The 17,744-nt window shown below is 43.9% G+C and overlaps 1 protein-coding gene across 1 annotated transcript in view; it reads right to left on the reverse strand.

The window, feature by feature from the left end:
• Window positions 1–17,744, reverse strand: part of PPP1R9B (protein phosphatase 1 regulatory subunit 9B) — a 65,674-nt gene that overhangs the window by 4,759 nt on the left and 43,171 nt on the right. The window contains exons 5-9 of the mRNA XM_033918589.1: window positions 16,727–16,862; window positions 5,819–5,974; window positions 4,638–4,691; window positions 1,521–1,750; window positions 885–981 (exon numbers count right to left, since the gene is read on the reverse strand). Coding sequence (XP_033774480.1) covers window positions 885–981; window positions 1,521–1,750; window positions 4,638–4,691; window positions 5,819–5,974; window positions 16,727–16,862 — 673 coding nt within the window. The remainder of the gene's footprint in view (window positions 1–884; window positions 982–1,520; window positions 1,751–4,637; window positions 4,692–5,818; window positions 5,975–16,726; window positions 16,863–17,744) is intronic.

A 17,744-nucleotide genomic window follows, 5' to 3' on the forward strand; every position in this document is an offset into this window, starting at 1 on the left:
GACCTCACAGGGATGGCTTCTGGATCAGTCGTGGGCCGTATGCAGAAGTAGACATGTTATTGAAAGCCCCATATGTTTGGGCAGCAGACTGCCTGCATCGGGGCACATTTAGTCATTATTACGGGACATGTAGAACACCTTAAACAATATATTCAGAGCATGAAGGTTGCTTACGCTGGACTTCTTAAGACCTATTTTTATAGTACATCGCTTTGATATTCTGAAAAAGCGATTTTATCAAATTTTAAATAAACTTGGAAACTTGGCAATAGCAGTGGCTTCAAAAACCAGTCAAAAATACTCACTTTATCTCCAAGACATAGCAAAATGGGGCCTAAAACATCACTATGCTCAGTGCGATTCAGGTCACATCAACCAAGATTACTTAGGGCTGGGTTTGTAGTACCTTGTCTACATAGACTTAGGTCTATTTTAATTTATTTTTTAAATTAATTCAAAGTTCATAGATGTCATGATACAAAGCCAAGTCTTGCTGAGCTAATCCCTAAGAATTTAAAGCCAGCGGGAAATGCTATTAAAACCCAACTGCTTTGAGCCCACTATTGTCCTTTGTTCAGAAAAGTGCCATGTAAAGTTTGTTAAATTTAAAAAAAAAATCTTAGTCCTAATCCAATTTATTTATTAATCTGGCTCTCCTTGAAATTCAGTTCTAATCTAATCTTCAGTTCTAATATTCCCCTTGCTTGACACCTGGTATATCTCCATAACACTCCTAGGTTCTTTGGTAATCTCAGCTACAATGTTTGAACTTCAAGCCATCAAGCTACACAACTCATGATGCAGCGCCCCACCACCTCCCAACCTCCTTAGCTCAGAAGGCCATTCCCTCTGCTTAAGTTTCTCTGGATGACCTTGAAACTCACCTTCTCTTGCAGTTTATCTACTTCCTCCTTATGAGCCACTTCTGACTCTTCCTGAACACGCCTTTGAGCTGTCTCCTTCTTCAGAAACTCAATTTCCCTAAGAAGACAGAGGTCCATTTTTATGTAATAACATTTTATTGAAGGAAGCAGTATTTTAATCACTAAAACAGAAATTGTCACTGTCCACCTGACTAATTGTAATTGTATCTCTTGTTGTTGTTTTATAACTGCAGCATGATATCATCAAATAGGCTCTTACTGTTTTTTTATGACCCCTCTAATTGAGTTAAATTGTCCATTTAGTAAAAACTCTGTATTAATAAAGTATTTGAGCACAAAACTTTTGTTTTCAAAACTCCAGACTACACACAAAAATGGCTCCTTGCCTTTTACAATACAGGGGTACTCAGCAGCCATAGAACTGGCTCCGATTCACATTGAGATCCATCTGCTGGGTTCTCTATACCTTTCCTATTCCCTATGGGCTTTAAAGCCTTTTTCTCTGGTTTGTACACCATCCTCAAATTCCCATGAAGAATAAAGCCTTTGTCAATCCCATGTTTTCAGCTGAAAATATCTCTCTTGGGATTTGTGCTGGGAATAGGCTACATGAGAAACCCCTCCCCTGGTTCTTACTTTTGCTGATATTCCTTGATAAGTCGCTTTGCCTTGTTGTATTTCCTCTCCAGGGTCTGGTACTGGGACTGGGTTTCCTTTAAGTGCTCATCCACAGCCTGGCATAGGTTTTGGGCCTCCATCCAGTACCCTTCCAACTTCTCCATCCTCTCCTTGTTCTCTTCTACACCCTGCTCCAGCTGTGCCTTCTCCACACGCCAGCGAGCCTTCTCTTGCTCGATGGACTGCAGCTGCACCGAGAGAAGAGACAAGACAGGAAGCGGAAGGGGCACTAGCGAGCATCATCCAATCAAGATTATCAGGAAACAGGGGAGAGAGGAATCAAAGAGAAAGAGAGAAAAAAGAAAACCCCTCTCCCTTCTACAGAACTCAACAGCAATAGTTGTTCATGAGTGAAAGCCTTTCATGTGGATTTTGTGGCGTTTAGAGTTACAGCCTCAGAACCCTGAGGTAGTGGGTTCAATCCCCCATTGTCCTGAGAGTGTGAGCCTACCAGGACAGATTAGGGACAAATGCTTGAGTGCCTGAATGTAAACCACTTAGGCTATAAATGGTATATAAATATTTAAGTAAATAAAATGTAAAATAAGCACCCTATAACCTCCCTTCCAATCAGCCCCAACTCTCAATGACTTGCTTCATGGGTATACAATAGGCATAATTTCCACCCTTCAGAAATTTGGTTTGTAACAGGAGAGGAAGTAAAAATTTTGGAAAGGGTCAAGAAAGAGAGAGAAGAAAGAGCATCACCCAAGAAAAGGGAAGAAAACAGCAGTCATAAAGAGAAGTGAGAGGCAGAGAGAGATCAGCAGTGGAGAAGAGAGGGAAGGGGACATTTGAGAAGAAAGCAGGGCTGAGAAAGTGGGCAGAGAAAGATGTCCTACTGGTTCGCCCAACACCAAAACAAGAGGGGACTGATGTTCAGCCACTAGGGATCAGCATTTTGCTGACAACCACTGGTTTTAAATCTGGAAATTCAAGGCTGAGCCATATCCAGGCACCAACATTGAATTGCCAGAGCTGGCTAACATATAGGCTCCGAAGCACAAACCTCCAGACACCATGGTAAAAGTGCCATGGTAGGAGCAATTTTTCTTTTACTAGTGATGCTCGGCAAAATAGCATGCAAATTATATGCATGCTATTTGTGTGGAGCATCGCCCATAAAAGGGGAAGGAACTGTGCCTGGCACTTGCTCAGAAGAGCAATCACTAGCACAGCTCCCCCTCCTGCCTGCCTGTTAAAAAAAACCTCCCAAAAACTAAACAGCAGCCCTGCTCTCCCTGCCTGCTGGTTAAGCTGCCTTCTTGGGAAGGGCCTGAGGCCCCTTCCAGTGCATCCCAAAATGCACCAGGAGGGGCAGGACGGCCATTTTGAGTAGGCGGGCCCAGAGGCAGGAGGGAGTTGACATCTCAATCTGTATACTTTGGATGAAATGCGGGACAGGGGAGATGTGATAGAGATGTTTAAATATCTACGTAATGTAAATGCGCATGAGTCGAGTCTCTTTCATTTGAAAGGAAACTTTGCAATGAGAGGGCATAGGATGCAGTTAAGCTCCAGAGTAAGGGTTAAGGATGCAGTGATGAGCTCCAGAGTAATTTGAGGAAATACTTTTTTTACAGAAAGGGTGGTAGATGCGTGGAACAGTCTCCCGGAAAAGGTAGTGGAGACAGAGACGGTGTCTGAATTCAAAAGGGCCTGGGATAGGCACATGGGATCTCTCGGAGAGAGAAAGATATCGGTTCCTGCAGATGGGCAGACTAGATGGGCCATTTGGCCTTTATCTGCCATCATGTTTCTATGTTTCTCTCCTGCCCATTGTCGGAATAAGATGTGTGTGGGGTTCCTCGGCATGGGGGGATCCTACACCTATGATAGGAGGCAGTGGGCATCCCTCTTGCCAATTTCTTTTTAAAGAACGGTGGGTCAGGAGTATCGGGGGACACGGCATGGGGGGAAGCTTTGTTTTTGGGTTCATGGGAAGGGACGGGGGCTCCGAGGGGGACGGGAGCGGGAGCTCGGCAGGAGGAGGAATCTGAAGCATTTTTCTAGGTGGCAGGTCTGAGCTTCTGACTTATTTTCCTGTCAACGCCAGAGCCAATCAGCGCCCAGGCACTGACAGGAAAGTAAGACTACAACAGCTCAGGGTCTGCCGTTAAAGTTTGGTTGCTAAACTGTTTGTTTGTTTTTTTCCTGCGCATTAGTTGAAGTGCTCATTATAATACTAATGAGTTCCCTGTAATGGATTAGCATAGGATTCTCGGTGGCTGCTTTGACCCTTTTCAGCATTGGCAGGAGAATTTTCTTGCAAGCAAAACTGGTTTCAACCACTCTAACTAGCAAGGAAACCTTTTGTGCATCGGGGTCATAGTTACTTCAGTGCAATATTCAGCTCTTAACTGGCCATGGGCATCGCAAAAAGACAGGCAGTGGTGTAGTGAGGGGGGTGGTCCACCCCGAGGGCAGTCTTCCTCGGGGAGCCAGCACCCCTCCTCCTATTCGCCGCCCCCTTCCCACATCTCTCCATGCCACCCACATATGCCCATGCCCCTTTTTTACTTTGGCACAACGAACTTGCTGCCAGCGTCTGCTTTGGTGCTTTCTCTGACATCAGTTCTGGGAGGAAGTGATGTCAGAGAGAGCTCCAAAGCTGATGCGGGCAGCAAGATTGTCGCTGCTTGTGCTGAAGTTAAAAAGGTACGGAGAAGAGGCGGGGGGGCAAGGAAGAGGGTCGGAGAGGGACGCCACTACGCCGGTCACCCTCACTACGCCACTGAAGACAGGACTGACTTTTATACGGTCTTATTTATGCAGTTAACCTGGCTGGTTAAGTGCTGAATATTATCATTTAATTGGCCAACTGCTGACTCTGCACCTGGAATGCCCCCAAAACAGCTGGTTTTCAGTTTGGCGCTAACTAGTTATTTTCAGTAGCACTAACTGGCTAAGTGCCCCTGAAAATTAGCGGTTAGCCCTGAACAGGTGATTTAACCGTCGAGGAGCTGTTGCTGGCTGATTAAGTCGCTTTGAATATCAACCTGGAGAGGTTCAGGGGTGAAGAGGCAATAGAGGACTTTCTCCCTAACCTGTGCGCTTTCTCATGCCCTGACTCACCTTCCTCTTCAGCTGTTCAATTTCCGCCTCCGTGACCGCATGCTTGATCTGAAGCTGTAATAGGAAGTCAAAGAGATGGATCAATGAGGAAAGATATGCACAAGGAATTTCAAAAGGACATCTGCGCTAACTGCAAAGGGCTTTGGATTGAATTTACTATGCACCGGTTAATTCTATTACTATGCACCTATATATTCTCTCAGGCTTTTGCGGCTTGTGTCATGATTGTTGCAGTTGTCCAGGTCTTGCCGTGTCTGAGTAAGTGGAAATTGTAACCAAAGAACTTTCCCGCCAAACTTCAAATTTGTGACCATGGAACTTTCCCGCCAAAATTCAAATTTGTTACCAGCAAACTTTTCTGCCTTAATTTCCCACCTCAGTCCTTCTTTCCTGAGGAAATCACCATCTCAAACCCCAGCCAATCAGGTTTGAGAACCAAGCCATTATATATAAAGAGAAAATGTAACCCTCACAGCGTACCCTGAAGAAAGCTGCAGCACGATGGCTGAAACATTAGTTCCACTTAGACAGGGCAAGACCCAGACAACTGCAGCAATTATGTGCCCCTATATAGAGCATCTAAAGGGCTTGATTGGAGCATAATCTATAAGGGAAATCAGGCACTTCCTCCCCTTCAAAGAATACTGGTGTAACTGAGATATCTGCAGCCATAGAGCTGGTATAAATGTGTCTGGAGGCGTAGTCTAGCGATTAGTGCAGTGGCCTAGGGAACTGGGTTCAATTCCCACAGCAACTCCTTGTGACTCTGGGCAAGTCACTTAACCCTCCATTGGCCCAGAATAAGTCCCTGTATATAAAATGTGAATTACTTTGATTGTGATCACAGAAAGGTCATCAAGTCCCATCCCCTTTCCCTTTCCTGGAGATTTAACTCTGCCTGTCTGTCATTTAAGCCTTTATCCTAATTTACGTATGCAACTGGTAGCACCTATTTTACAGAATTAACCCCTACATGTCCAAACACTACCGAAAGTCACAATGCCCTTATTTTAGGATTCCCATATAAGAATAGTAGGGCTGCAGGAAGATTAAAAATTTTAATCACAATTAATCGTGTTGTGTGTTACCAGTCATTACATAGGTCATCACTCTCAAACACACATTCACATATAAATGCACACACAGGTTCTCTCACATATACAGAGGCACACATTACCCACCTCCTTAAACTTGTGAACCAGCTTCTCAGGGTCCATTTCGACAGGGGACAACATGTCTTCATTTTCTGCCAATTCAAAGACCTCAATGGCCATTTCACTGCCTGGGAACACCGGACTGACATCCTCCTCTTCTTCATCTGTGGCGTATTCCCCTGTCTGTAACACAAACCTGAAATCATCAGCTCCAATCCAACATACAAGCCTTATGCCCTGGGCATCAGAAGCCATTGCTTACCATGCTTATAAATCCAGAGATAGTAATTATCTTTGCTGGGGACAATATGTAAAGTGATTTAATCAGTCAGAAATGACTCCTGGCAGGTTAAATCACCTGTTTGGGGCTAATTGATAATTTTCAGTGGCAGTTAACCTAGGGTTACCAGATGTCTGAGAAAACCTGGACATGTCCTATTTCTAGAGGGCTGCCCGGGTGCCCAGGGGATTTCTAAAACCTAGCAGTTTGTCTGTTGCTCGTCGCATCCCTGCATGCTCAAAGGCCCTCCAGATGTGGCCCTGAGATCAGAGGAGACAAAGTTCATGTGAGGGCAGGGCTGGAGCAGAATGGGATGAGGCTGGGGCAAAACAGGGAAGAGTGGTCTGTGACTGGAACAGGGTGGGGCAACATATCCTTGGTTTTTTACAGACAAAATATGGGCACTCTCTAAAGTTAAAAGGGGATAGATTCCGTACAAACATAAGGAAGTTCTTCTTCACCCAGAGAGTGGGAGAAAACTGGAACGCTCTTCCAGAGGCTGTTATAGGGGAAAACACCCTTCAGGGATTCAAGACAAAGTTAGTCAAGTTCCTGCTGAACCAGAATGTACACAGGTAAGGCTAGTCTCAGTTAGGGCGCTGGTCTTTGACCTAAGGGCTGCCGTGTGAGTGGACTGCTAGGCATGATGGACCACTGGTATGACCCAACAGCGGCAATTATGTTCTTAATCCTAACTTAACCAGCTACTGCTGGTTAGTACCAAACTGAAAACCAGCTATTTGGGAGGGGAAGGGAGGGTGTTCCAGATGTGGAATTGGCCAGATGAAAGGAAATATTCAGTACTTAACCAGCCAAGGTCAATGCATAAATAGGCAGTCCTATGTTTATGTGGTAATTCATAGCCGGTTAAGTGCTGAATGTATTTGTTTCAATCACGTAGCCAAACCCAGTGTTTTGGACGGGCCTACAACTAACTTGGATGGGCCCTTCCAAACCCCCAACTTCCAGAGATGTGAAAAAAATACAATTCTTTTTATTCCTACCCCACAACTAGTATATCTCCTCTCTCTCCTCCACGGTTTCCTGGAATTACCCTTCTATCTCATAGCCCCCTCCCTCCACTGTACAATTTACAACTGTCCCCAGCAGTGATTCAGTTCTGCTGCTGACTCTGGCCCTCTGGGATTACCTCTGCCATGTCTTGCCAGACAGGAAACAGGAAGTGATGTCAGCGAGGGTGGGCTGTGGCAGAGGGAAACCCGGAGGACTGGGATCGGCTGCAGAACTGAATCACTGCTGGTGTCGGGGATGAATGTAAATTATACCAGAGGGGAAAGGGGTTCTTAGAAGGGCAGATGCTGGGAGGCTACGGAGAGGGGAGGGATTAGGGCAGTATAGTGCCGTTGTACCCGTAGCTAAGCCACTGATTTGTTTTAGAATGTACACAGCTTTGTCCTGCTCTTACAGTTAAAAGCGGTATGGTAAGCCTGCAATAAATAAATTAACTGGCTCCAGATACCCAGAAATTTAATGCCGAAGCCCAGACATGGCCCAGCATTGAATTTGTGTGTTTAATGCTGGTGGTGGTCTGCAAAATGCTGAATATCGGACCCTCCATAAACACAAAGGGGGAAATTCTCTATGGATTAGGATGATGCACGCTAAGTGAGAATTCCATAGCAGCAACAGTCTTTCTAGGATTCTAGAATAAGTGTGCACTTGCACGCCTCACTGGTGGAATAAGCACTCACTCTAGCTCAATGACCAATGTAAACGCTTGTACCTATATTCTATATTCTATAACCCATTTGCACAAGTGCCGAGCACACCCCTGGATCACCTATGCCCCTCACAGATCCACACACCCCCTTGAACTTATAGGCAGATCTTTAAGGTCAGAGGGAACGTTGTGATTATCAACAGATGTACAAGAGCATCTGTCATTTTGATTGCAGGACTATTGAGGTTACTTTCCGACATCGAGAAATTTAAGAAAGTACTGGGGCTTTTAACTGAATGAGCTGTGATATTAATGGTCAGTATTATGGATGAGTTGGTTTTGTCTATTTGTATGATACGTGTATTTTGTAAACCAATTAGATTTAAGCAGTTTAGAAATATTTAAAAGTAAATAAATAATAAAATACCAAATTAGGGCAGTTATGTAGGTCACTGTGGATTAATAATAATAAGTTTATTCTTGTAAACCGCCCATCCGTGAGGTTCCAGGCGGTTAACAGAGAAGAAGAACTGTACAGTCAGTGACATATACATAAAATTGGGTAAAACATAATAATAAGATAAAAATGCATGATTTTTTTAAAAACCCTATAAGTTTTTGTTAACTACTTTCTAAAAACACAATAAGAATCCATTTGACAGATCAGCGGGCTTAATCAAGAGTTCATTTTCCCCAATTGAAAAGCAAGTGTCCTATTGAAAAATCTCTTGCAACGACAGGCCTTAACTGAAGGGTACATAAACATAAAATTATTACGGGTATTTTTAGATCTATAAAAATTAAATTGGGAGGCTAGATAACTGGGAGCTAAACCAAAAAAAGCTTTAAAGCCAATTTGCACCAATAAAGGCTGTTAATTCCAATTCCGTCAATTTTTAAAGCAAAAGGAGGAACACAAGTCTCCAGTGGTCCAGGAAGTATGTTAATTCAAAATATCAGATAAAAGCACCCTCAAAGTTTATATCGGGTACAAAATGTGTGTCATAGATATTCATTGCTCACAAAGAGGACCCCACATGGTCCGTGTTTCAGCAATATTCAGCCTTCCTCAGTGGTCCTGTATAAGATAACACAAATTACACGATACCTGAAGCTCTAAAACAACCTGTGAGGGGAAATCTGATGAGAAGGGTGCTCATTAATCAATCAAGTTAAGCACAGTATTCTATAACTTCTGTGTACAACTTTGCATACTAACCCCTGGAATCTATAAAGGTCACTGAAATTTTCATGCCAATTTTGGGCACAGTCCTGAGATGCATGTACAAAGTAATTATTTAATGAGACAATTAACACCAATTATTGGCTTGCATTCACAACTATTTGAATTTGCATGCACTTCTGTGTGCTATTCTATAACATTGCACGCCAAAATTGACTTGCAAAGAACACGGAATGGGGCGTAGCCACGGAAGGGGTATTCCTATAATTTACAATGTTCTATAATTCTTCTCCTTTCTTACAGCAGGTAAAGCATTCCATGAATAAGAAGCTAAGTTAAAAAAAGAAAAAAAAAGGCTTTGTTTATCCCCATGTACCATCTTTCATAAGAACTGCCATCTCCAGATCAGACCTTCAGTCCATCAAGTCCGGCGATCCACACACGCGGAGGCCCAGCCAGGTGTACACCTGGCATAATTTTAGTCACCCATATCCCTCTATGCCTCTTGTAAGGAGATGTGCATCTAGTTTGCTTTTAATCCTAGAATGGTGGATTCCGCAATAACCTCCTCTGGGAGAGCATTCCAGGTGTCCACCACTCGTTGCGTGAAGCAGAACTTCCTGATAGATGTATTCAGTAGTACAATTTTATATGACTCTTTTCTACAGTTGTTTAATAAAGTTATACCCAAATAGGAAAAATCTCTGCCTAGTATTCCTGGTCCAGTTTTGACCCAAAAATGCCAATGAGGAAGTATCTGAGGCTGGCACTGTGGTGAAAATATCTTTCCTGATTCTTGACATGGAGAGCAGTGAGCCCTGCGCTCACCACGTTGAGATGAAATATACGTTGGCCAGTGAAGAGCACACATCAACCTACTGTTTTCCAAATATTCAAATCTATCACATCCTACAAGGATGCCCTTCCCCAGTGCCCAAACCCAAGTGTTTCAGATGAAACCTCTTTTCAGCTTTCCCCAGCTCTTTTGACAAGCTTCTGAGAATTAAGATCAGATGCTGATAGCTCGTGATCCTCCTGCTCTCCCTTTCCTTCCTGTTTATCTGTGACTGGGAGGGGGTGGGGAGGTGCTCAGTGTGTGTCTGTATCGCTCTTTCTCCTGCTGCCCATGCGCTACCAGTTCTGTCTTAGCCCAGTGTGTGTGTTTATGTGTGTGAATGTGTGTGCCTGCATCCTTCTACTTCTGCTTACTGATACAACTGTAGTTTATATCCATTTTTGTTTTCTCTCCTATTCCACCCTTGCAAAACAAAGGATCCCACCCCAATCCCCTCATAATGAAATTAGAGAGAAGTTATATCTTTCTGTAGTTTTACAATTTCTGATACCCACAGGCACAGGTGTGAAGTATAAAAACACAACCTTGTCATGCCCAGGTCTCACCACCAGAAGGAGTAAACACCATGCTGAAAAAAATCACGTGAAATGCCTGAAATGCCATGTAAACTTCAGTCCCACAAAGATAGAATGTGCTATAAATAAACCCAAAGAGTAACTTTATTGAGCTGACAAAGGTTTTTAAGATACAAGATTGCGGGTTGCTGAAGGCCATCTTCTGGCACTGGCAGCAGGAATGGAAAAAACTAAGAGGCACAAAAAAAGCTGGAGGTCAAAATATGAGAAAAGAAGCAGGCAAAGGAAACAACTAATGTCAAATAAATATAGTATTTATTACATGAAGCAATCTTTGGTGGCAGGCCCGATATATACTGTCCTATCGCAGAGGTGTTTCAATCATTGCCAACATGTTTCGGCAGCAAGACTGTCTGCATCAGGGGCACTTTCAGTCTTTAAAGACAGTGCTGGGCAGGATTCTATGCTTGATGTCCCAGAAATGCCAAAGAAAAAGACCATGATCATGTATTTTATACCACATTTCTTAATCATTTATATTCTGCATATCCTACAATTCTATGTAAGCATTCTTCTCTAACTGTCCCTGTGGGCTCCCACTCTATCTAATATGTTACAATGGGGCTGATAGAGCGATTTAAGCAGTCAGGAAGCTCTCCTGCCTGCTTAAATTGCTTCTGGCCACCTAAGAAGGAATATTCAGCAGTACTTAATCGGAGAGTGCCGCTAAATATCCCCTCAGACCGCCCAACTAAAAAGTGGGCAGATCAGAGGCAGCACTGGGGAGGAGCCCTGGGTTATGTGGCTGCTGGCAATGTTCAGAGCCGCACCTGCATAGCTCAGCGCAAAAGCTGTCCTAAATTAAGCTGCTTAGCTATACGAGTGCAGGCTCTGAATATTGCCAGCACCCACATAACTTTTGTTTTGTTAAAAAAAAAAAAAAATTAAAAAGCTAATTCCCCCGAGCTCCCTCCCAACCATTCCCTCCCCAAAAATAACAGAAGAATCGCAGCTCAGCACTAAAGAGATGCAGAGCTCACCAAGTATGTGCCGTCATCTTGGCCACTCCCCCGATTCCCCTTTTATCATTTTCATTGCCCTTCTCTGTATCTTTTCTAATTCTGCTATATCTTTTTCAATATGTCATCCGGAACTGCACCCAGTATTCGCGGTGCGGCCGTACCATAGAGCGATACAAGGGCATTATAATATTTTCATCTTTGTTTTCCATTCCTTTCCTGATAATCCCTAACACACTATTTGCTTTCTTAGCAGCCGCCGCACATTGAGCTGAGGGTTTCAACGAATCGTCAACAATGACACCTAGATCCTTTTCCTGGTCAGTGACTGCTAACACAGAACCCTGTATCACATAGCTATAGTTCAGGTTCCTCTTTTCCACTTGCATCACTTTCCACTAACACTCTCTCTCCCTCACCTTCTGTGAAGGCTTTCAGCTCATGCTGCCTCAAAACAGTTGCTTTGTTTTCTTCCGGCATCATGTGGATCTCACCACTTAAACTCCCATACTGCTCTCATGAGACAGTGAGAACATGGCAGGCGTTCCAAAGCTGCATGACTCAAACTTACTGACGGCCAAATGCTGCTAGAAGACAGAATGACTGTTCCAGAGGCAGTGCCAATAGCACAGAAAGAGGATTAGCAGATTAGGTACAGAACTGTTTTAGAGGTGATGGAAGGTACAGGCTAGGGTTACTAGAAGTCCAGATTTACCCAGACATGCCCTCTTTTTAGAGTATTTTCCAGGTGTCTGGACAGCTTCCTACATTGTCTGGGGTATTCTCCCTTGTCTCCCATCTACCTCCTCTGGCTCTGCTGAAATTTAAGCTTCAGACCAGCCAGCAGCATGAGGTAAGCCTGCTATGGTTGGTTTGCAACAGAAGCCTTCTCTCTGGAGCAACTTCCTGTTCCTGGGTAGGCAGGACGCTATAGAGAGAAGACTTCTGGGGACAGGTTGAAGGCAGCAAATTTCTGAGTGAGTGTAGGAGCAGAGTTTGGGTAGGATGCATGTGGCATTCAGTAGTAAGCACATGTACTTAAATAATCTGAAGAAACACTCCCTTGATCTACATGTTATGATTTACAGACCAGTCTCAAATTTGTCCTTTTTCTCTCAAATCTCAGCAAAGTGAGTTTTTTTTCATAACTTTTTAATTCCACTTGCCCCCACCCCCCCCAAAACACACACACAAAAAAAATCTACCGTATTTTTCACTCTATAAGGCGCACTTTTTTCCCCTCCAAAGTGGGTGGAAATGTAGGTTCATCTTATGGAGCGAATATACACCTCCCTGGTACCTTTTTTTTTAAAATTCCTGCGGTCTAGCACTGGGTTTACGCCAAGGACTGCGCATGCTGTCAGACTTCAATTTAGCAAAATGAAAGAGGAGGGGAAAAGACAGGTTTCTGCTGATGGTTGCATGGCTGCCAAACCAGCCGTCACCATGACAACGAGCATGCCACATGCGCCCCTTCCTTTAGTGTGGGAACACTGGCTCCCGCCTTTCCTTAGTGGACCCCGACTAGGAACTGCTCTGCTGGACTGCCGGAATTTAAAAAAAATGGGGGGTGGGGGGGAGGCTGTCTGTCTGCCTACCACTAGACCACCAGAGGGGGTACAGGGCAGGGTGGTGGGACAGGGTACACCATTTGGTTCAGAATTTTTTTTTTTTTTCCTTGGTTTTTCCTCCTCTACATTTATGGAGCAAAAAATACGGTATTTATCGCCCATGTCCATGTTAATTAGCTTTTTCACAGAAGCCCTTTTGACGGGACTGTTAAGTGAACTGCACTTTAATTGATGGTGGACATATTGCATTAGCCCTATTGATTTGTCATCTGCAATCAGTCTGGTTGATCCGTCTCCTCATTCAATGCCTAATTGATTTCAGTCTCTCTGGTTCAGTTCTCAAATGGTTTACCTCCTTTCTACCTGTCCTGCGGTATCCCCAGGGCTCTGTCATCACACAAATCCTTTCCAATATATTTCTTAGCTTCCTTGATACAAGAGCAGGGATTCCCATTTTGTTTTTACACTGACACTATTCTTTGACTCGCACCATTAAAACATAGAAACAGAGTATGATGGCAGAAAAGGGCCGTTGGCCCAACATGTCTGCCCACTCGAATAATCCACCCCCTAAGCACTTCCTCGAAGTGAACCCACATGTTTATCCCATTTATTCTTAAAATCGATCATGCTGTTGGCCTCTACTACCTTAAATGGAAGATCATTCCATCGATCAACCACCCTTTCGGTGAAGAAATACTTCCTAGTGTCACCATGAAATCTCCCACCCCTGATTTTTAGCAGATGCCCTCTTGTCGCTGTAGGTCCTGTGAGGAAAAAGATGTCTTCTTCTACCTCAATACGGCCAGTAACATATTTGAACGTCTCTATCATGTCTCCCCTCTCTCTGCGTTCCTTGAGAGTGTATAGCTGCAACTTACCTAGGCGTTCTTCATATGGGAAATCCTTGATCCTGAAACCATCCTAGTGGCCATTCGCTGAACCGATTCCATTCTCAGCACATCCTTTTGATAGTGTGGCCTCCAAAATTGAATACAATATTCCAGATGTGGTCTCATCATGGACCTGTACAGCGGCATTACCACTTCGTGCTTTCGGCTGACAAAACTTCTCTGGATGCAACCCAGCATTTGTCTAGCCTTGGATGAAGCTTTCTCCACTTGATTGGCCGTCTTCATATCTTCACTAATGATTACTCCCAGGTCCCATTCTGTAACAGTTCTAGTTAAGGTCGCACTGTTCAGAGTGTAGGTTCTGCATGGGTTTCCGCTACCAAGGTGCATAACTTTACACTTCTTGGCATTAAAACTCAGTTACCAAATAGTAGGCCATTGCTCCAGTAAAAGTAGGTCCTGTGTCATAGTGTCTGGCACAGTACCTCCGCCCACTACATTGCATAATTTAGCATCATCGGCAAATAATGCAATTTTACCCTGAAGTCCCTGAGGCAGATCCCGTACAAAAATATTAAATAGGATTGGACCCAGGACCGATCCCTGCGATACACCACTAAACACCTCCGACATTTCAGAGGGAGTACCATTTACCACCACCCTTTGAAGTCTACCACTGAGCCAGTCTTTAACCCATGCAGTCAATGTTTCTCCTAGTCCCAGTGAGCTCATCTTGTTCAATAATCTACTGTGTGGGACACTATCAAAAGCCTTACTGAAGTCCAGATACATTACATCCAAGGACTCTCCCTTATCTAGTTTTTTCATTACCCAGTCAAAAAAGCTGATTAGATTGGATTGGCAGGACCTTCCCTTTGTAAATCCATGCTGATGGGGGTCCCTCAGCCTCTCATCGTCCAGAACCATATCCAATTTGTGTTTAATCAATGTTTCCATAAGTTTACACACTATTGATGTAAGACTTACTGGCCTGTAATTTGCAGTCTCTGACCTGCATCCCTTTTTGTGAAGCGGAATGACATTAGCTGTTTTCCAGTCTAATGGGACTTTTCCCGTGCTCAGGGAAAAATTGAAGAGCTTGGCTAACAGTTCTGCTAGGACACCTCTCAATTCCCTAAGTACTCTGGGGTGCATCTTATCCGGTCCCATGGCTTTATTCACTTTGAAAAACAAACACGAACTTATTACACTTGGCTGAAACAATCGGTATAGAGTGTATGTTTCTTATATGAAACCCTCAGAAGCCTGCACTGTTCAATAAGAGCATTGAAACAGCTAGTGGCAGCTATGCAGTTTCTCTTTCATTGGGTTTTCATATACTTTTTAAGCAGGTGATCTCTTCAACACTCTAATAACATTCTTCTAATACCCCCACTAAAATATGTGCAGCAAAAATATCTAAATATGACCAGCAGCACTTATCTTTTAACTGGTCGCTTGGGGTTTGGCACAAACGCAGAGCCTATACACAGAAAGCCCGATGGGACCCTTTTCGCCAATTATGGCTTCTTCAGGGGGTCTGTCAGTTTGGGTGTGAACAGCATGACCTGCCCTTAGCAGATCAAAAATGGCGCGGCATCTCACAGGTAAATACTGAGCAGAAGTATTTGTTCAGTAGTTCGGCTTTATCGGAGTCCGATTCTGCAAAGTTGCCGTTGGGTTTTCTCAGGCGCACTTTCCCGTCAGTAGTCCTCTTTCTACCACTAACATACCTGAAAAATGATTTATCCCCTTTTTTAATATTCCTAGCTAAAGTTTCTTCCAGCCAGAGTTTGGCGTTTCTGACCTCTGTTTTAACAGTTCTAGATTTCTCTAGATAAGCTTCTTTGGCTTCTGGTCGTTGTGATTGTTTGTAGGATACAAATGCTGTTTTCTTCTGTTTTACGAGTTCCGAGATCTCCGCAGAGAACTATTGGGGTTTGTTATTTCTCTGCCGTTTATTCACGGTTTTTATAAAGAGGTTGGTTGTTTTCTGTAGAGTAGATTTCAGAGCTGACCGCATTACCTCCATATTATCTGTTGTGTCTTGGTTTTGCAGCGCCTCAGACAAAATCTCCCATGCTCTCGAAGTTAGTGTCCTTAAAGTTAAGGAGATAATGTAGGGAAAAGAAAAGACCACTCCACTCTATTAAAGGCTTTATCTGTGTCTAGGCTTGCCAATGATCCTGATACTGCCGTTGCCTCAATATCTCCTGGTGCCTAGTTAACTTCTGCAGTAAAAATCATAAAATCACAAAAAGTCTATAAATTAATGTTCATCTTGGTAAAAAGATCTCCCAGAGTGTCCCAACTAGGATCCCAGTTTTGGCATCCTTCTTCAGGGGATGAAAAACACTGTAGTAGAGGATTTGAACACAATAGTCTAACAATAGATGCATCAACTGTCTAACCGCAAAACAGCGTCTTCAGAGACAAAATGCAAACCCCATACCAGTGAAGGTGTGAGCTCTGGGGGTTGACGTGGCTTGAAACTCAAAAATGATGGATTGGAAATGTAAAATTTTACACTAGAGAAAGGCTTCTGGTATCCTCCTCCTGACCCACTCTTCCTCTTAGGCTCTTTCCCATTCAACTTGACGGCAAGCACGACCTCCATCTCACCTGGCTGAGGTGCCAATTAGAGAATGACATGGGGACAAATGTCCCCACCGGAACTCAATTTCCCTGTCCCGTTCCGTTCCTATGAGCTTTCTCACTATCCCTGCCCCATTCCTGTAAGCTCTGCTTTAATCACACGAACCTCAAACACTTATGATTTTAAAGCATTTGAGGCTTGTGCAGATGAGGATGGAACTTGCCAGAATGGGGCAGGGGCAGGAAAAGAACTTGCAGGGATGGGTCGGGAAAATGAGTTCCCCGTGTCATTCTCTACTGCCAATGGCAACTGAACTCTTGAGAAAGGGAAGGGAATCATGAAGTATCAAAAACCCTGTGGAAGTGCCTCCCTTTTCTCACCTCTTCATCCTCCTCTGTGTACTGGGAATATCTCTGCTCCATCATCTCACGTTGCCAGCGTTCTTGCTCCAGCGTCTGCTGGATCAGCTGTGCCACCTCGCTCTGTTCTCCCGGCCTCTCTCGCCCAATCAGGAAGCTGAAAAAAAAGGACAGACAGACCCCCAATGAAGCCCAGTGTCAGGGACTCTTACGGTCCAGTTATGTCTTTTACAGTTCTGCTAAGAAAATCTTTACAGTACTGACCTATGGCTGCCTAACCTGAAAGAACCATAATTTAAAAGCAGTTCTTGGATTTTGTAATTTGGAACATTAAATAATTATTTGCAAATGTGTTAAAGGAAGGTAATTGGGATGAGTAAGGCCATTGTTAGAATTTGTATTCAAACAAAAGCTAAATTACAGTTTTGTATTCTGTATTTTCTTCCTTTTGATATTTCTATCATACGTAAGCTTAATTCTACTCCAAGGCTTTTTGTTAGCTGTGAGAATCTTATCTGTTTAATAGAAATGGATTGGGGGAGGGGAGTATGGAGGGAGGATTTTTTTTTTTTTAATTCCCATTTATGGACTGGCTTTAAAAATTGTATTTATGCAACGTTTTATATACTTTAATCAAGCTCCATGATGTGACCGCAGCTCAAATACTATGTGCAGTTCTGGTCGACATCTCAAAAAAGATACAGCGGAATTAGAAAAGATAGAGAAGGGAGCAAGAAATGATCTAAAGCAGGGGTGCCCAATACATCGATCGCGATCGATTGGTAGATCGCAAAGGCAAAGTGAGTCGATCACGGAGCCCATCCCGGGCCGATCTACCGGGCCGATCAGCATTCCTCTCCCCGATGTCAATTCTGCCATCAGAGAGGAAGTTCCAGGCCAGTCAATCGCTGCCTGGCTGGCCCAGAACTTCCTCTCCGATGGCAGAATTGACGTTGGGGAGAGGAATGCTGATCGGCCCGAAGCAGGGAGAGCTTGGGACAGCGGTGGCTTTGGGGCCTGTTCCCCGATGGCAGTGGCT

Source organism: Geotrypetes seraphini, chromosome 13, assembly GCF_902459505.1.
Source record: "Geotrypetes seraphini chromosome 13, aGeoSer1.1, whole genome shotgun sequence".
Classification (NCBI taxonomy): domain Eukaryota; kingdom Metazoa; phylum Chordata; class Amphibia; order Gymnophiona; family Dermophiidae; genus Geotrypetes; species Geotrypetes seraphini.